This window comes from Rosa chinensis, chromosome 5, assembly GCF_002994745.2.
Source record: "Rosa chinensis cultivar Old Blush chromosome 5, RchiOBHm-V2, whole genome shotgun sequence".
Lineage (NCBI taxonomy): Eukaryota > Viridiplantae > Streptophyta > Magnoliopsida > Rosales > Rosaceae > Rosa > Rosa chinensis.
In genome coordinates, this window is record NC_037092.1 from 86,891,964 (window position 1) to 86,912,727 (window position 20,764).

General features: G+C 36.4%; 2 protein-coding genes and 3 long non-coding RNA genes across 6 annotated transcripts; all 5 read right to left on the minus strand.

The window, feature by feature from the left end:
• Window positions 1-2,847: 2,847 nt before the first annotated feature.
• On the minus strand, window positions 2,848-3,682 carry LOC121049320. The gene is made up of 3 exons (XR_005799543.1): window positions 3,576-3,682; window positions 3,203-3,290; window positions 2,848-3,124 (listed from the first exon to the last, which is right to left on the minus strand). It is a non-coding gene; the product is annotated as an uncharacterized LOC121049320 (long non-coding RNA).
• Window positions 3,683-5,195: 1,513 nt separating this feature from the next.
• Window positions 5,196-6,893, minus strand: LOC121049304 (disease resistance-like protein CSA1). Its single transcript, XM_040506050.1, has 3 exons — window positions 6,794-6,893; window positions 6,606-6,656; window positions 5,196-6,500 (listed from the first exon to the last, which is right to left on the minus strand). Exons 1-3 carry the CDS (start codon window positions 6,830-6,832, stop codon window positions 5,196-5,198), a joined length of 1,395 nt encoding a protein of 464 aa, XP_040361984.1. The 5' UTR covers window positions 6,833-6,893.
• A 583-nt stretch (window positions 6,894-7,476) lies between these two features.
• Window positions 7,477-13,731, minus strand: LOC112202482 (TMV resistance protein N-like). Its single transcript, XM_024343497.2, has 3 exons — window positions 13,226-13,731; window positions 9,565-10,272; window positions 7,477-7,897 (listed from the first exon to the last, which is right to left on the minus strand). Exons 1-3 carry the CDS (start codon window positions 13,729-13,731, stop codon window positions 7,477-7,479), a joined length of 1,635 nt encoding a protein of 544 aa, XP_024199265.2.
• A 2,576-nt stretch (window positions 13,732-16,307) lies between these two features.
• LOC112168280 lies at window positions 16,308-17,817 on the minus strand. Of its 2 annotated transcripts, XR_005800903.1 has the most exons (4): window positions 17,708-17,817; window positions 17,522-17,580; window positions 16,777-17,169; window positions 16,308-16,423 (listed from the first exon to the last, which is right to left on the minus strand). It is a non-coding gene; the product is annotated as an uncharacterized LOC112168280 (long non-coding RNA). The 2 variants fall into 2 exon arrangements; XR_002924179.2 differs by lacking the exon at window positions 16,308-16,423 and having other exon boundaries at window positions 16,533-17,169.
• A 666-nt stretch (window positions 17,818-18,483) lies between these two features.
• LOC121053093 lies at window positions 18,484-19,430 on the minus strand. Its single transcript, XR_005810743.1, has 3 exons — window positions 19,371-19,430; window positions 18,735-18,801; window positions 18,484-18,509 (listed from the first exon to the last, which is right to left on the minus strand). It is a non-coding gene; the product is annotated as an uncharacterized LOC121053093 (long non-coding RNA).
• Between the last annotated feature and the right edge of the window lie 1,334 nt (window positions 19,431-20,764).

Consider the following 20,764-nt stretch of genomic DNA (forward strand, 5'->3'; position numbering starts at 1 on the left):
CGCAATATCAGCTATCATGATTAATTGTTATTAATGACTTTATTATGGTGCCGAAGAGGAACTTAAAACATAGTTGAAGCCAATCCTTAAGCCCACTCTTCTTCCTTTTTAAACAATTTAAGCCCATTCTTCTTAAATTTGAGGGAATTTTTATGGCCTTTATATTAGTATGTATTTGTGCAATTGCAATTTCAACCTCTTTGTTTTGAATTTCAAAATCTTAGTCCATCTATTTGATAATCTATATAAGTCTGACATTTTCATTGTTTTGACATTATAAAATGTTTGGGTTTCTCATGAGTCTTAAATTTTGCGGTAATATCGAATTTTTGTTTGTTCGTTTAATTTTTTTTTTTTTGGAGAAACTAGAGTTGATATCCAAGGACAAAGGGAAGGCCCAAAAAGCAACATACGTGGGAAAAGATCCCAAATCAATATAGCAAGTGCAGTGGAAGGGGTTGAGATCAGTGCTGAAGGTGAAACAAAATTGATCATATTCTCAAGGATCATTTCAAAGTTTTAAATGATGAAATGACCAAAATTAAAAAATAACAAATGCATTGTTGATTGAGGCACTACATATTAATGCCTGATAGGAGCATAAAATGCTATGAATTTATAGTTCAAACCTCTATACTTTTGCTTAGTTTATTCCTTAAAAAGATCAATTTAACTTTGTTATTTTATTAGGTACTTTGAGAAGCAGTTAAGGAGAAAAGAGAGCTACAATGGGGAAATCAAGGCATTTCACATGAAGTAGTGATGCAAAGGATGGATTATGATGATTCAGTTGGTCCTAGAACTCAAGAGAAGATGGAGAGAGTTGGCGTTAAAAACAGTTGCAGAGAAGCAACAGAGTACAAGAGTCTGCCTTATTTTCTTCTGTTTTGGGAAGCTGTTTTGAAGAACCTTCGAGTGGAATTATGAAGAAAGGCCTAGCAACATTTGAAGATCACATGTTCTACTATAACTGAAGGCAAAGAGTTGGTCCAGAATGATAAAAAGGAAGCCGGAGGCTGTGCTCAAAGTTGGTTCCTCGAGAAGACTGTTTCCATCAGCTTTTCAGGAAGCTTTTTCAAAGACTTTTATACTGGACTTAAGGGATGATAATCATGAATTTCTCTGCCCAGAATTTAAGAATATATGTTGTAGAGAAGTATAGAATCAAGAATCATCCAGAAAGGTGGTGTAATGAAGAAGTTATGATGCTGCAAATATGAGCAGATGATAAGGAAAATCTGGAATTTCTGGCAAGTCTTTATGCGAAGCATTTTCAAGACCATTGTTGGGCCACTTTTCAAGAAGCTTTCTAGAAGGTTTTTGCACGGTTTTGAAGGGTGACATCAGAAGTATTATGTGGCAGAATACCACCTTCGAATCTGCTGGGAACCCTTGTCAAACATGGAGAGGGAAATCAGTCCTAGTTGAGAAAGGAAAGTGAATTAAAGGCTATATTTTCTGAAGATATTCTTGGCAGATTTTGGGACGAATTTTATTGGATTTTTGCTGCATTATACTTATCAAGAGACTATTAGAAAGACTTAAGGAAGGTTCAGAAGATTGTGGGGGCAGCCAAGCAAGTGGAATTGGAGAAGAATAAGGAGAACTCAACCCGGTTTTGAAGAGAAAAGTTAGGGGTTTGTAAACAATAAAATAGGAGACTTCTTGGTGTCAATAGGCAAACCATATCATACAGAATTCACGCCTAAAAACACCCTAGCTCTCTGATTTTCGAAGCTCCATACAAGCATAAGGAAAAGAAGCCACCAAAGTCGCCATCTGCCACCACCGTGATCATCCATCTTCAAGCAACATCCACCGTGCCTCTTCACTCTCTTTTTCTGCGACTTTGCCCTTTTATTTTCAATATGTTACTGTGTGTTTACCTTAGAACAATGAGTAGCTAAATACTTTTGTGTTAGGGGCTAGTTTGAAGCCCTAAACTATGGTTCAAGTTTCATAATAAATTTCTATGTTTTAGATACTTTATCGATGAGATTGTTCTTTGGTTCTGGATTAGATGAGTCTTTTATATGTATGTTTTATGTGGTTGCAAACATATAGGATATGCATGTAATTGGTGCTAGGTTAAATAGCAATTCACCTAATAGTTTTGTGATTTTAACCGAAGTAGTAAAACCTCTTGCCTAGGTGTGTACCAAAGATGAGGAATGCAACTAGACACGCTTGTTGTACTAGTTTGTACACTTAGATTGACATCCTTCCATATGTGCTTAATGCTTTAGAACTTGCTAAATGTAGGAGCTGCTTGTGATCTCTATGTTGCATGTTTTCAAAAGGTTCTAATAACGGCGCTTGTTCTTGTTAGAACATTATAGGGAAGTAATATAAGGTACTTAGCTTGCTTCTAGCTTTGTAACTTGGTCAATCTCTCTCTCATGACTTAGTAATAAACATAGGAAGAAAAATTGGAACTTGGATTGTGTTTAGTGGTGGATAACGAACTCCTAACTGCTCATCATCATATTCACAAACTTTACTTTAGTTTCATCTTTTGTTCTTACTTTATTTTCAGCAAAATTAACCAACAATCCCCCCAATTGTGTTTTTAAATTTGTTTTATTATAGTTTCTAGTTTTCTTTGTTTCCTAGGTTACATAAATTGAAGGTGAACCCTTGATCCTTGGCGTAGAACGATCTCTTACTTTCACTACTACAACTTGACAACAAAAAGGGTTTTAAATTGTGTGTTATTTTTAGCAGAGCAATGCCATAAGGTTTCATGAACACTGCAGCAGATTAGATTGTGTGATGACCACAGAAGATCGATTACATAAAATTTGTCTCCATAACATTTTAGGAGTGTATCTATCCAAAGAGCACGGCTTCCGTATCAGGAAAACCAGAGATGCAGCAGTGACTGCGATGGGATTATCTCAAAGCGTTTAAGGTGCTCAGTCAAATTCTGCTTTCGTAAATTAAAGGATGACTATCCATCTGGAAACCAGTCATTCTGTGATGTTCAGATAGAAGATTGGAGTCTTCATTCCCCCTATTAATATTCCAAGATAATGAGATTTGGTCGGTCTGTGTGAACTTTAGCTTCACGAGTTCAAACACATGTTTTCCAACCTTCAATCATGCTCAGACATATAAATTCCTCCTGAGAATACAAAAGAGGTCCACTGTTAATGCCGGCCAATTCACTAACCAAATGCAGAGCTCTAGAAGAAACAATTACCTGTCTTGAGCCATATATATTGGGACCATCAAGTTTCATCAAATTCTCAGCTCTGCTTCAGACCAACAAAACATCAAGTCTAGTGTGCCTAGTATACAAAAAAATAAAAAAATTTACAAAGAAAGTTGCAAACAAATAGACTGTAACAAAACCACTTGTTATACATGCATCCACATTGGTAGTATATGATAAAGTGTTTCTTTGCAGCTATAGAACTGGAAATAAATATAAACACATAGGACCTCTCAAAAGTCAAAACTACCATCCATAGTTGTCACATTTGCATGACAATCTTGTTAATTAGAATCCACCCTACAGAGTTTATAGAATATACAGCAAGTTCAAAGCAAAGAGCTATAGAATAGATATATACCCCATACTAGTGCCAGCACCAATTGCAAATCCCTTCCTCCACAGGAGCATATCATATCACCCCACATTTTCTTTGCCATCGCAACGTCAATTTCCAGGGCCTTAACAATCTGTAGCATCCTACATAAAGGTAACAAATTAAATTGCCATAATCAGACAATTATATATAGCAACTCAAGTACTCAACTATCTCTAATCATTAATGCCAACCAAGTAACTTTTACTTTATAGGCCACAGGTGCCGAGAGGGCTGTGTTTGAGAATATATACATCCCACATGGGAAAAATGGAACCTTGCCTATGGGTTTATAAAGGTTTGGGCCACTCCATCCATTGCCAATTGGTTTTGGATGTGAACCTCAGATTACTTTATCATGGTATCCATTGCCAATTGGTTTTGGATGTGAACCTCAGATTATTTTATCATGGTATTAGAGCGGGTTACCCACGTGTGCATGCCTAACGGCCACACGGGCTCCACGTCACCCAAAAGATGTCCACGTGTATGGCTTGAAAATTGGTCACACGTGCGGGGGCGTGTTGAGAAAATATGAATCCCACATGGGAAAAATGGGACCTTTTGGGCCACTCCATCCATTGCCAGTCAATTTATAAGGGTTTGGACCACTCCATCCATTGACAATTGGTTTTGGATGTGAACTCCAGATTACTTTATCAGACTGGACAACCTCTCTACCATAAAAGCAAAGAGGAACTCAAGATCTAGCAAGAGAGAGATTTATCAAGATCTAGCAAGAGAGAGATTTATGGTGCACATTACTACATACTGAGAACTAACTAATCATATGAATGTATCCGTTGTAGCAAGCTACCAAGAACCCAAAGTCTTCTTTGAAATCACTTGACATTGCCTTTTACTGGTTCTGCTCCTTCAAACATGTTGCAGTTATGCAGATCTACGCTACTGGATTAGGTTGCACCAAGAATACATACACAGGAGCTCGATAAGAAGCTGTTACCTGTAAGCACTATCTTAACCATCTAGTTTCTTCTGAAGTTATCAACGCTTTTCAAGACCTTATTAACAGAAGCGTATTTTCCTGGTAACAACAAAAGATACAATAATAAGTGCATGGTAAGCACAATGATAGAAGTTTACAGCAAGCAATAAGAATCAACTTTATATTACTGTCAACCTAAATAAATCCTTATCAGTATCAAATTGAATAGCAACAAAACCATATAGATCTATAATTGTTAGTTCCAAAGAAAACAGCTAATAAGTAACCTTAGCATCATTAGTTTGACAATCATATAGTCTCTCGATGGCATGCTCTCTACCGGTAAGTGTTTCGTGAGATGTGAACAATGTCTGCAAGCCTGCACGTCCAGACAAAATCAATGTCATCCTTGATCAGAATAGACAGAAGATTGTAAAATGGCAAGCAGATATGTTTTGTCTTACAAACTTATAAGAAAGACCACACATGTATGCATATATAAGCATCCATTTTTCTCAGGTCAATTAAACAATCACACAACACAGAATCGACTTTTAAAGATGATGCCTGCTCATGAAAACATCTTACAGGTTTCAAGGACGGAATGCTGCAAGGCGTGCCAGAAGCTCATAGCTTCTATGCAGGATGGAGGACTGTAATCAAACAGTTGTTGGTTCCTGCTGATGATTTTCATATTCTCGCTGATGAACCAGCCCATTTACAAAAACGCCTTCATCGTCTGGCATTACTACGTGGAGTCCACAGCTTCCCATCAGTGCTCGCCTCGTTTCCGATAACCAGTAGTAATTTTGGAGGGTTTGATATTCAAATTGAAAATCAACTAGACACAAGGAAGGTGGTGGTAAGCCACTCTCCCTGAGCAGTCTTATTATTGTATGGAATGGAATATAGTACAACCACACATGACCAAACACCAACCTGAACCAAGTGTCTTCCCAGATTATGGACTCTATGCATACGCCATTAATGTAAATAGAGTGGAATTTGAAATGTCTAAAGTGATACTGGGAATCTTTATCAGCTTGAGCACAGAAAGCCAATCCTTTGTTCTCCCATTTGAAATTTCCAGGAAACTCAATTCTGAACTTGTATACTCGAAGCCCTCTGTAATTGACATCCCGAGACCAGGGTAACGGCCCAAAACCCGTACGGCAGGTGAACCATTCTGGAATGTCATTTCCGGGAAACGTAACCTCGAATCCAGATTGAAGACATGAGAGAAAAAGAGACAACAGAGCCGTTACTTCTGAACTATCCGGTAAATTTTCTTTCAACTTTGAAACGTCACGAGCCAGATTGCTGCACAGGATACGGCAACCGAACAAGTTCATCCGACGACACATGTTTGACTCTTTACCTTCCAAAATGTTTGACAACTTCGAAACTCTTCTCAATGCATAGCAACTACCGGCATTTAACGAATCTATTTCCCTTGCGAATTCTGAAATTTCTACCACACTATTGCATCGCCTCACATTGACAAATAAAGGGCCGTAGTACTTGACATGCGAATTCCTCCGGTTACTAGAATACATTTCAGAAAATGTAACCAGTTCGCACCACGAGAGATCAAGATGCTGTAGATGTTGCAACTCGAAGATGGTGCCCGGCACATGTGTAAGCTTTTTGCATGCTTGTAAATTTAACTCTACAAGATTTTTGAGATATCCGATTGACGATGAAGACAATTCTTTGATGGCAGTGCCCTGCAGATTCAGGCGTTTCAAGGATTCCATCTCCCCCACAATTTTGAACTTACTAAGTTCTCTGTTGCTACTAAGTTCCAAATTAACAAGATTCTTCAGAACCCCAACCGTAACTTCTTTTAAACTTCCACATAACTGTACTTTCAAGTCTACCAAATTTGGGAATCTAGACAAGTCGGAAATTTTAGTTACACCATTGCAACTAATCAACTCGATTATTTTCAAATTTTCCATGATCTGTGTGAAAAAAAAAATGATGAAATGGTAAGATTGTATGTAATCTTTAAACTCTAAAACCTAAACTTTTGATGGTAAGAATATTGGTTGAATATTTTAAAGTACCTGTAATCCCTTCCCCAGTGGTGACGTCCCAAGTATGGGTGGAATCACTATCTTTGAAACCAAAAAACAAATAACAAAATGAGAGTATTCAGATCAACTCAAAAAGTTAAGTATGACAAAAACAAAAAAAACAAAAGAAAATCTAAACTCTCTCTGAATAACAATGTTGGATCAATAATTTCAAATACCTCAGATCGCGTCAGTGGTAGTCGGCTGCTGAAATCCATCTTGAGTACAACAAGATTCCTCGGATAAAAGTTCGACGGAAAATACCGTAAAGGACAACCCACCCAATCAATTAGCCTCAATTCGTTGGGCAGATAATCCACACACACAATTTTTTCATTGAATAGTTCTCTGGAGATCATAAGAATTTGAAGATTTTTCAACTTTAAGAAGCTTTCACTGCTCAAGGGTATCTGTTGTCGTTGAAAGATGCCATTGACCACGATGCCTCTAACTTTGTGTGTTCCCTATGAAAAAGCAACGGAGTAACTAAACAAGCTCTCCTCAAAATAGTAAGGAAAATTTCAGGAACACTCCCTCTAAATTTGAAACTTCAAGTTATAATAACTTCATAATGGTACCTCAAGTCATAAACCCGATCCATTATTCATACCTGTCAATAAACCTTTATGCCATTTTTTTTATCTATGGAATAACAATGTTATTGACAGGAAGTATTCCTAATACATGCATGGTTGAGTTTAACCATTGTGAAGTTATCATAACGTGAGAAATCAAAATTTAGAGTGACTTTTTGTGCAAATATTGTGTGTGACTGTTTCCTAAATCATATATCTAAATGTTTAAATTTCTAATTTAATTCCTCAGTGTTTACATAAACATTGGTTATACATTAGCAACACATTTAATTAGTAACATTAGATATAAGCCATAGATAACTTACCATGTTTTCCACAAAAATATGGTGCACATCTTCGTAATTCCACAATCTACTTCGTTCTCCCGGCTCAGTTGGTGACTCTTGGATAACTATATTTTTGCCCATATCTTCTAGCAGGTCATGCATCCAAATTTCCTCCTCTTTAGTGATGCTAATGAGGGCCATTTTTCTTAGTACGTCAATACCATCTCCGGGGTTGAGGCCACAACCCCCCAGTATATCTATCACATAATTCTTGTTTCTACCTTTCAAGAAACATGCAATGTGAAGAAAAACTTCTTTCTCGTCATCGGCCAGTGCATCATAGCTTATTTTCAGGAGTTCATGAATTCCCTTACCAGATTTTCGGTGACTTCTTAGTGCAGCTGGCCATTTATCTGTACTCCTATTACGTAGAAGTTGATAAAGTAATCTGGGGTTCACATCCAAAACCAATTGGCAATGGATGGAGTGGCCCAAACCCTTATAAATCCATAGGCAAGGTCCCATTTTTCCCATGTGGGATGTATATATTCACAACACGCCCCCGCACGTGTGGCGAATTTTCAAGCCATACACGTGGACAACTTTGGGTGACGTGGAGCCCGTGTGGCCGTTAGGCATGCACACGTGGGTAACCCGCTCTGATACCATGATGAAATTCATGGTAAGGTTGATGAAAGCTGAAGAAATCTAGAAGAAAAGCTATGGAGGCTATTGAGAATGAAGAAGAAGAAGAACGAGAGAGAGAAAAGGGAAAAACTGATATTGATATTTTTCAAGGTAGTTTTTACAATGATGACTCACACACATACAGTAAAGCATAATTCCCTATTATACTAACTTGATATTGACCATTTATGTTGACTTTGACCCCATACTCTTAACATGTTGAAATTCATGGTAAGGTTGATGAAAGCTGAAGAAATCTAGAAGAAAAGCTATGGAGGCTATTGAGAATGAAGAAGAAGAAGAACGAGAGAGAGAAAAGGGAAAAACTGATATTGATATTTTTCAAGGTAGTTTTTACAATGATGACTCACACACATACAGTAAAGCATAATTCCCTATTATACTAACTTGATATTGACCATTTATGTTGACTTTGACCCCATACTCTTAACATCCCCCCTCAAACTAGTGCTTGGAGAACCAAGAACTAGTTTGCAGCAGAGTCCTTTGATAGTAGTTTCAACCAGGAGGAATGAGTGGTAATTGCCATAGCTCCATAGGCTGAGAGGCCTGCCTACAGTTCAGTAGAAGTCTTTCAGAAGAAGTACAAGGAAGCGGCTGAGTGCCTTGTATTAGAAAGGAAATAACATCGTTTGATCGAGAACTTGTTGGAATGGCAATGGAGACTGGCACTGGTTTAGAAGTGAGAAAAGCAGCCTGGACTTGGCTTTCTACAGTAGAGCTGAAACCATCACTAACTTTGGTTGAAACTGATCTGTCCTTCACACTTACATACTCTAATATCTTCTTTTCTTGATCAACATAACTTTCCAATGAGCCTTTAGATTGATTGACAGCTGAATCTCCTTCCTTTGATGCATTCTCAAAGTTGGGTGACAATGCAATCGAATTCAATTCACTAATCAACAAATCAACAGATCCTGTGTCATTGGAATTTTCTGACCTTTTATTATCAGAAGCTGCTACCACAACATGCTTTGATGAATTCTGTACAGATTTCAGTAACATCTCAGGAGCTATCAACTCCGATTTAGTTACTTTCATAGTGTGTGTGGGCAATTGCCTGAGATCATCTGATTCTATCCTTTGAACACCAGCTGCTTTTGGTTGCAGTTTAGAGGAAATTATGGTTGAGCCATTAGTATTAATCTTGTTGAAGCTCCTATTGTTTCCATGATCGTCTTCTGAGTTTGAATATCTTGATTTTTGATAAGATCCCACATTGCGTCGTGATGCACCACCATTTGATGTTGAGTAGCCTTCATTGATGTTCTGTGAGTAACCACCATTATTGTTTTCTGAGTATCCATTTGAACCATTGAAGTTACCTGCATTGTTCCTTCCATTGTTGTACTGAGAATATCCATTGTTCTGTTGAACTGTAGAACCAAAATTGTTCTGATAACGACCAAAGCTAACGGAAGGCCTTGACTGTAATGAAGTACGTCATGGATAATTGCCATAGTATCTTGATCTAGACTTCTATTTCCTTCGGAGGCATCCAAACGTAAGAGCCTCAAAGCATCTGCATCATTTAGTTTCTTGACCTCATATATCTTTTTAACATTATGGGCATCCAAACAACCCATATCCCTTGTTGTTATGATAATTCTGCTACCTGGGCCAAACCAATCAGAATCTCCCACTAATTTTTTTAACTGGTTCTCATTATTCACGTCATCGATAACTATGAGAACTTTTTTTTGTGTCAGCCTTGTTTTTATGATCCCGACTCCCTCATCATCATTGGAAACCTTAAATGTCAGGTTCCCCAGCATCTTTGTAAGAAGAAGCTCTTGTAGTTGAGCTAGGTGTCCATGTTCTTTGACATTTTTCAGAAAACATCTACCTTCAAACTCATGGGCAATCTGATTATAGACAGCTTTAGCAACCGTAGTTTTTCCAATTCCGCCAATTCCCCATATACCTACCATCCGAATATCATTTTCCCCAACATGTAAAAGATTGAGCATATCTACTACACGAGACTCGATTCCAACTGGATACTCTGCTACCTCTAAATGTGTAAGGTCTAGCAGTTTTGCCGAAATCTCTCCAACGATTGTTTCAATAAAATCAGCTTCATGTCTGCCAGTTGAAAAAAAAAAATGAAAGTAGTTGATGAAATATAAATATACATAAGTCAGGGAAAAAAAATACAAATTAAGAACATAAACACTAATAAACAGTGCAGAGTTTAGCCAATATACTCCACGCGAGATTCATCAAAAATTCCTGGTACGAACAATATCCGGTTGAAATTGATTAGAAACACGTTAAGGTCTAATAAGAGAAAAATAGTTCTACACTCAATTTGATAATCTATATCTATACTATTATTAAGAGAAGAGGTTTTGTTAGCCAAAACTGAAAATTTTGACAGATTTAACCTTAAAAGATTAAAAAACTTTAAAAATAAATTAAATCACAAGGGTAAATTGGACAATTATAAAATAAATTTTTATTAGAAAATTAAAAAGAAATGATCCTACAACCCCTACTTTTTCTCCCACTATTTTCTCTCTGCAATAACTGTTTTATTTTTTATTTTTCTTAAAGAAAAATTATTACACATGCAGAGCATGTATGAAGATGGCTAGTCTTATATAATTAAGTAAATTCTAACTTCTCATGGTTAAATTTTTGAAATTTCTATTATGCCCTTTGTTGATTGATAAAAACTATATTAGAAGGCTAAAATAGTAAATAAACCAAAACAGTTATTTTCCCTTAAAATAAAAAACAAAACAAAACAAAAGATAAGAACATCAAATCTCATGTTTGTAACCGTTAATGCTGTCTTAAACTTTCACTTTTCTACCACATAAAACTTTTCATTTTTTTAATTATTTTTTTATGAAAGCAAATTGACAAGTGCAAAGCGCATGCAAAGAGGCTAGTGATTATAAATTTAAACCCGTTCATTGTTTTTATCGATCTACACCCACTTTAGAGTTTAGATCATTAGTAGATTGTCCAATTAAATTTTTTATATTTAGTAAATTCTTTATTTACAACCATCGACGCTAGAAGGAAGTAGACTCCGACATGTCCGCAAAATTACGAAATTCAACGGACTTGTCCGATGATAAGCCAGCCAATCGATCCACCATCAAGCTCACTGGAGACCTTCTCCCCGAATTCGATCCCTGCGCCTGATTTCGGGACCAGCCACCAAAACAAAACAGGCTATCTTTGTTGGTTCCAAAATTAAAACCGCCCATCACCAAACCATCACCCATCCGAAACGACGCTGGAGAACCAACAGCCAGATCAACCCCATGAACGAGGAGAAAACAGAAAACAAAAATCAGCAGGCACGTCAGAGAGATCCCCCGCCCCCACCGCCCTCAAACCAACCAAAGAAAAAAGGTAACAAAACCCCGCCCTCCCCGAGATTCATCGTTAACGGCCATGTTTGAGAAGTTTGTCGAAAGCCGCCACGGTCGAGTAAACCCTTGTAGAGCTAGGTCAGAGATGCACTATACCAATAAGATAGGAGGTTATGTAAACTTTGGCTACAGTATCCTCACTAACATTGCTGGAATCATGCGACTTTTGTTGTTTTCTTTTTCGAGTTCATGTCGTTTGTTACTTTGTTTGGTGGTGTAAATGGATTGTGTAGGTGGGTTGCATTGCATTTGTTCGGCTGCGCATGCCTTATGTCACAGAGATAAGATCTTTAATTCCTACTCTCTAGGTTGTTTCTTGTTTAGACTAAGAGTGAGAATAATTCTTCTCAAGGTTCATTTGTGTTTTTCTTGAGGTGCACCGTCCCTTAGTTACTCGATGAAATGCTTATTAAGCATTTAGTTGCATACCTTCTGTTTAGTTCCATTTAGTTCAGGGTGATGAGGTATATCAGTTGGATAATGGTACTGTGTATGAGATATATTTATTATTTGGACTGGTTATGTATTTGTCTATTTAAGAGATACGACAGTATGCTTCTTATTAGCCCGGGCAAGAGGTATTTTGTTTTTAATTCTTTAATTCTTTTATTGTTTTTTTTTTTTTTTTTCTGGCCTGGTGGTTGTGAATTTGCTGTGTTCATAAGGTGTGTTCTCTGGTATATTAGTTACTGGGTTTGGTTATAAAGTTGCCTGATGTACGCCTATCTGGTCAATTGGTTACAGTGCGAGGTTTTCGGTTATTGTCTTTTGCTGGGTTTGCTCTATGCTTAGCTGATATTCCTGTGGGTTTTTTTTTTTTTTTTTGTGAGAAAGAGATGACAAATTGTCAAACTTTATTCAAAATAGAACATACGTTCAATTACCGTACTCCTATCTCCTATAAAATATAAATAGGTGGTCGAGAATGAAATAAAGTTAAAAAATTGAATAGCTAACCGGTGAGCCATTTCATTGATCTCCCTATAGAGATGATGGAATTTTTGTGAGGTATATTAATCAGATAAAAAGAATATAAAAAAGATCTTAATCATAGACATATACTCTATAGATAAGGTTTGCTGATGTGAACTAGAGAGAGCCTTACTAATGAGGACTACTAAAATGAGGATTAGTTGAGGACTTTCCCATTTTTCTACGGCAAATCAACCGTTAGATATTTATGTATGCATGAGTAGATCACTTCTGAAAAATTTTCTTTCAAATTGTTAATCGTTAAGGTACAGAACTAGATCAAATCAGTGGACGCATCAAATCTGTCAAACATAAACCGTTCATGTTCTTAACTGATAAGTCATGATTATGAATGTCTTAACTATTTTCAATTTAGTTGAAAAATTGTTTAAATAATCTACACATAAATATATAAACATCTAACGGTTTATTTGTAGAAATGTGATAAAAAAGTGGGTATAACACAAAAGTTTTAACTAGTTTTCATTTTACTCACTAGAAGAGCTCCTGTGAATTGGATATAGATTAAAAAGAAAATATGCATGAGTTTTCTCTAATATAAGCTTCGATATTTGGGTATATATTTAATTTTTTCTATATTAAATAAGTTTAAGTAATACAGTACAATCTTTGAATGCTGGGTGCACTACAATATTTGCGGGTAATTAAGAACATACCCGCCGTCCAAGAAATGCCGACCAGACAACTTTGCTGCTTGTGTGAGAACTTTCCTCCATCTTATGATCTTCTCCGTGTTTCCTTTGGATGTTCTTTCATGCTTAGCAAGTGCCTCACCAAAACTACCATTTTGGTACCGTACTTCTGATGGATCTACCTTATAAAAAATAGGATAAACAATTTGATTGTTTACCTCTTTGCATTCCATAATCTTAGCGAGTTCATCTAAACACCAATTCGAGGTAGCATAATTTTTAGAGAAAACGACGATAAGAAATTTTGCTTCTTCAATTGCTTTCTGAAGAGCAGCTGCTATTTCATCTCCTCCTTCAAGCTCAACATCATCTCTGAACGTTTTGATTCCCCTTTGAACCAGATTGTGGTACAAATGGCCTACGAAAGTGTTGCGTGTATCCTCACCTCTAAAACTCAGAAAAACATCATATGTTCCGGACTGGCTGGTAGTACTAGAGGAAGAGGAAGAAGCTCCAAAGTGAATGGCCATTACTGTAAGTCGTACGATCGATAATTAACCAAGCTGAAATTGAAGAGTTCGGGGATGGTATTGTTGATCATATCGATCGCCAAGGGCCATCTTTAGCTTCTTATATAATAGATTAGTAGGTCCCTTGTTTGTCATCACATCGTCAAAGCAGTTTAAATTTGTAAGTTTGTATTTGTCATGCACGTTTGTATTTGTATTGGGTAGCACGATTCCCCTACCAAGCTAATTACCCAACTGTAAGTTACCTTACAAATTCTTAAGTTTGGTTGTACATGCATGATGTGGCAAACTTAGAGATGTTTAGATTTAGAGCATCACAAATTCACAATAGAATAGTAACTTCACAACTTTCTAATTTTAGAGGAGCCCCATCCGATCTAGAACTTTTTAAATATAATATCTTCTCTGCCGCAGCTTATAGCTGCTGAGCATTTGAAAGCTCGTCCCCTGTATCCGGAACACCCGTGACTGCAATCCGGCCGGATAGTCTGGCAATATATGTTCAGATAGATCATAAACGATCGGAGCTAGTCTTCATTCCCCTGATTAGGTTAAGTGAAAATCACAATAAAATATAAACCGCCACTGCCTACTAGCCAGTTGGACAAGAACACCAATGAATTATACATAAGAAAGCCTGTATGGAACTAAACACCAGTTTGTTGAAGTGTTTTCCAACATTTTTTTTAACGAGGGAATTGACTGGTATCAATGGTACGTATTGATCAAAGCGATCTTAATCTTGTTAATTACGCCAGACACAAGGCATCACATATGAGAACAAGTTCCTCCTAGCTTCTTTCTAGCACAAGTTTCAAACTTGAAGATCAAGTTAAAAACTTAAAAATTACAAAGGTGGTTTAGCCCGGCCAATTGATTTTGACAACCGGCCTGCCAAAAGAAAACAAAACAAACAATAGCGAGAAAAACAGTAGAGCTTTCAATGCCCCTCCAACTTCTTCTCGGAAATCTAACCAGATTTTGGCAATATTGGAGGTGAAAAAATGCTGCATGGTACACGCTTTAGATTACAAAGTACTTTACAAGATTAATGGGAATATATATGGGATATCCATTTTTTTTAATTATTATTATTATAAAGTATGCCTGGCAATAAAAACAGAATGATATATGATTCTAGTTGGACATCTAAATTTGATATTTGAATACCTCGTATTTATTAAACCTCCAATTTATTTTTTTGAATACTTAAAAGGCTAATTAAGTACACTTCTTTAATTTTATCAAAACACCCTTAAACAATTAAATTTCTATCTTCAACAATTTATTATTATTATTTTTTTATCTCTATCAATTCAATATGGATGGTTCTAGAAAAGACTTTGGTTATCAAATAAATAATATATATTGATTAAATCTAATTAAAATAAGTTGACATTGAATCTTAGTTAGTAATAACTACACCAAAATATTCAACGAATTTAGTTTTAAAAAATTCCAAATTGTTTTAGAGAATCAGAAATTGAGAGATAAACGCTGTGTATTCTCATTGATAATAGGGGCCTCTTTATATAGAGGATTACAATGCATAGAGTTAGAATCATACAAGGAAACATAATCTCTATATTCTTCTAATTAAACCCTATTACCACTAGGTCAAGTAACCTAGAGTTTGGATTAAACACAAATAGAGATATCCTTAAACACTCCCCCTTGTGTTGTCAAAACGCGGTGCTTCTCTCGTTGTCTCGTTAAAAACCTTGTCGAGTAACAAAAACCCGGTGGGACAAAAATAACCTTGGTCGAAGGGGAAAAAGAGCACAACACACCCTTCACGTTTCGAGGTGAACATGTAGACATCTCCCCCTGATGTCTGCGCCTCCCCCTGATGACTACGATCATGGGAGTTCATATAATTTCCGCAAGTCAATTCTTGCCACATGTTTCTCGAACGTGGATTTGGGCAATGACTTAGTAAACAAGTCTGCGCCACTGTCCTTAGATCGAACCTAGTTCACTTTGATCTCGAGGAGAGTCTGTTGTTGCTGATTATGCTTGGTGTTGTCGCTTTTGATGTAGTCACTACACCAAATATAGGGTTTAGAGACAGCCACAAAACGTCTCAAAAAAGTTATTAGTGACTAAAATACCACTAAATTCATCCCTAATAGAAGGAGTGACAAATTAGTCATCTGTCTCTAAAGATTGCGTCTCTAATGCTTATAAGAGACAGTTAGAAATAAAAATCCGTCCCTATTGCTGTTTCTCTAACACATGGACAATAGAAGCCTATGACAATACAAATCGCCTCTACTTATTTTTAGAGACGGATGAGTATCTCATTTAATATTATTAAATGGCTCTATTGCATTTGAGGTGCTACGACAACACCCAATTACAATCCAATCCAATTGGCCAATAATTTCAATTCTTTCTGTTGGGTAAAATGCATAGCAATATTATAATAATTGTCGTAGGCAACAACTTAATTGATAACAATCTGCTATATATATAAAAAATCAATTGTTGAGTACAAATCCATGAATTACTTGTTATAAAAGAACACAAATACATCAAGTACAGAATATACTTGGATACAATTTTAGCTAAGTTCTAAACAGAGCTTCAAGAACACCAGCATCCCCCATAAGCAATTAATCATGTTAGTCTAAAGTCTCCAAAGTCTTGATGCCTTTAACTGCAACCCATTTTGCCACTCTTGCATCTCAACCTACAAAAGAAAATAGTTCACTTATCAATGGCCTGTAAGATTACATAGATGTTCTTTGCACTGATCATGAACTTCAAAACCAAAAACCATGAATTAAGGACTAGTAAAAGAAAATCTAAAAACCAAAAGTTGAATGCACAAAAAGAAAACAAATAGACAAACTTGTTGTAGACCTATCAGATTATTCTGTTAAATATAAGTAAATCAATCTTGTCTAGAGTCCAGCAAAAAACCATCAAAAGAGAACAACTATTAAGCAGGGCCGGCCCTGAGTTTTTAGGGGCTCTAGGCCAAAAGGAAAAATGGGGCTCCCCATTGTAACATATCAATATAGCAATCCCAAAATCATTTACCAAAATTTTATATTAATTCAAATTCTGCACTTGAATTTTTGTTTCGATCATCTTCAGCAATAATATTTCCTTCCTCATTCACCGGAAGATTTGGTTCGTCTGTACCACCACTTTCATGTATAGGCTTACTAAGATCATCTTTTTCATTGGCATTAAGACCTTGACTCAGTTATGCACGCTCATTTTCAGTCATTAACTGATCATGTTCTTCAATATCCTTCTCATTCTCAAGTATACTTGCATCAGCTGAAGTCTGTGCTTGTTTATTATTTGTGTTGAAGTACTTACTAAGAGATCCGGCTTGAAGCTTAACTAATGCATCTCTCTTTTGCTTCTCTTTTCTCTTTTGAGCACCGGAAGAATATTTTCTAATTGGAGCCATGATATTATAACCTGCAAAACGAGTGAAAGACAAAAATTTAGCCCAGAAGAATATTTCTGCACACTAAACAACTTATCTTGGTCCCCCAAAAAGCTTCAAAATTTAGCATATAGGACTAAAATATGATGACTTTATACCAAAGAAGGCTGATCATATATTCATGATATATGTAAAATAAGAAGAGTGCTAGCTTGCATCATTGATACCACTATGGTAGCACTAGTACCAGTTACCCATCATTCCATTTAAAATTAACAAGGAATCAAGGAATAAGGAAAAAAAAGTGAAGAAAACAGAGCCAAAATCTTAATCATTGATTCATTGACAATTATTTGAATTTTCAAAGAAAAATTACAGACTTACCCAACGAAATTGTTGTGTTAGACTCAAAAATCCTTCTTGGCTCTTGCCAATTCCCAAATCTGCCAGAAATTCAGAAAAACCAATAAAAAACAACGAACATATGAAGAACAAGAAATTGAGACTTTGATGATGATTGCAGATGATGAAATAGAAGGGGGAGAAATTGAGACTTTGATGATGAATTACCTGTTAGATTTGAGATGGGAGAATTTGAGATTTTGGAATCTAGAGAAGTGGAGATGGGGAAGATGATGATGATTGCGGTTGTTGGCAAAGAACAAAACGGCGACTTTGGGAGTCAGAGAAGAAGTAAAAAAAATGACAGTATATATTGATATGATATAATAATATATCTCCAGTTCTTTTTTTTTTTAACATATATAAAACTTAATTTGATTTCGGGGGCCCGTGAAACTTGGGGGCTATAGGCACAGGCCTGCTAGGCCTATACCCAGGGCCGGCCCTGCTATTAAGGCATGAACATAACTTAAAAATAAAAAAAATAACAATAAGAAAAATAAAAACTAATAAGGCTCACCATATGCAGGCTGATGTCAATTATGCCATACACATTTTCTTTTGTCTACACCTTGATGGAAACAAGCATCAGTCTATCATGCATTAATCAAGCACTTGTGCTAAATGATTATTATACAATATCTATATACTTATAAACAGAGATGCCAACAATCAAACATTTAAATTTACCTTAAATCCAGCTAACATATCCTACTAGTGCCCAGCATTAGTGTACTGCATGGAGAGGCCGAAAGCAAATATTAGTCCAGCTAAGATATATGCTTGGACACCTATCATGTTAAGGTTTTCTAAGTTGAAATTCATAAGAACTTTTAGCCAACCAACTTTTATCTCAAAATAAATACTAATAACAATAACTGAATAAAGGGTAACTTACTTGATGAAAACTTAGCAGTAGCTGCCCAGGGATCAAAATTGTCCAGAAAGGATGGCAGCAATAGTTCAATTACTTGCAAATTTGACACATAAGGTGTTAGAATAAAAATGAAGGATACCATTAAATCAGCAAGAACAAGTCAATCAAATTCTTCTAAGAGATTAAACTAAACCATCAGAGCTCAAGGGTATTTCTCAAAGACACAAAAAAGTGGAGATGATAAACATTGACAATGATAGAAAATGTTACTTAAGACGTTGAGCTGATTAGAAAAAAGAGGCAAGCATATATAAATACCTTAAGAAGATTCAACCCCAGCAAATGAGGCTGCTATGCGTAAGAGTGCAATTCAATCCCATATAACCTACTAAAAATGACACATTAAACTCATGTAATAGCTCAGATGTTAGTGTGCAGGTAATTTTAAAAGCAATCATAAGTGACACGAGAATGAAAAATACAAGGAACAAAAGCTAAATTTAAGTTACTGACCTTATTGTTAAATTTAAAGTCATCAATACAATACTACTAACCATATCAACGATTATGTATCAGTCATAGTTTTTATCATCGAAATAAACCTATCAATTCAAGAAAGAAGAAACACTAGATAGCTTTAAAACCACCGTCAATTCATTCCATCATGTGTAGAATGATTAACATACTCAAATAATGTGACTTTGAGCAAACAATAGAGCCGTTTCAATAGTGAAAACCCAACCCAATTTCAAGTGCTCCACTTAGACATTTCTACAAACACCTAATAGGCATCCCCAACTTCTCTGTAAATTTCAACAGTTCCAACAAGACATTTCTACAAACACCTGATAGCCATTACCCCAACTTCTATTCAAATCTCCAGGACCAACGTAACATAAATGTCATAACACATTTAAATTTGCAGGAAGTAAAGCCTCAGATGCGAATATAAACCTCGTAGTCCTTGACGGCGAAGGGGTCGGTCTGAATTGGGTCCTTGAGGGTTTTTTTTTTCTGATCCTCCTTTGCCTCCAACTGAAACAAAACGGCCTGTATTATTAGCCTTGATTAATGAAGATTTGGTTGTGAAGGGCAGAGGTTGAGGGTTGACAGAGAAAGGGGCTTCAAAGAGTCGATATTGATGAGAAAAGAGCATTTAGGTTTGATAATGTTGCTCATGATGAGATAAAAGAATTTTATTTTTTCAATTATTAAAGTCCAAAACATTGCGCCAAAAAAAATGTCGTGTCTTCAAACTTTTGGATTTAGAATGGAAATTTTGAGTTAGCGCCCAAACCAATTTGAGAGGTCAGATTACGTCTCTAATACTATTAGAGACAAATTTTAATCTGTCAGTATAACCATTAAAGACAATTATAAAAAATCTGTCTCTATTAAAATCAATAGAGACAGTTATATTAATCCGTCCCTAGAATTAGTCTCTAAAGACCATAATTGGTGTAGTGAGTCTTGCCTCATTTGTTCAAAACAAGCAGCATTATCCTAAATGCTCGTAGGCTCATCTGTGGTAGACTTCAAACCACAATTGTTCGAACATGCGTAATTATGGATCCAATCCATATACATTCACGAACCACTTCGTGAAGAGCAATGATCTCTTCCTTGTTCGAAGATATAGCGACGAGGGTCTATTCTGTAGACCTCCAAGATGTCACGGTCTTTTCCCATGGTGAACACTTAACCAGTTTGGGAATGACCTTTGTGTGGGTCAGAGAGATACCCAACATCAGCAAAACCTTCCAAAACACTTATATCGTTTTGGGATGGGGATAGAGAATGCAGGCCAGTGTTGGCAGCATTCCTGGTGTGTGATGGGTCCGAATCTATCATCTCTTTGTAGGGATAAAACAAGCCCATATCAATCATACATCTCAAATATCGAAAGATATGTTTTACACCAATCCAATGGCGTCGCGTTGGCGCAGAGCTATATCTAGCTAACAAGTTCACAACATATGAGATGTCCGGTATTATGCATTGGGATAAGTACAATAATGCACCTATTGTACTAAGCAAGGCACTTCTGCCTCTAGCACATCTTCGTCATCATCCTTTTGACGAAGAGGATTCTTTTCAGGATCAAGACTACGGATGATCATGGGGTTGCTTGAAGGCTTGACCTTGTCAAAATGCCTAAGCATCTATCGACACGATGCTCAAGTTCCAAACCGAGACATAATCGTGTTCTCCCAAAATCTTTCATCTCAAACTCGGATTTCAAGTGTTCAGTGGTTTCCCTTAACTCTCTAAGGACTTTTAATGAAGATCATGTCCAACATGAACCGCGATAGAATCCGAAACTTGTTATAGAAACACGTGGGCATATC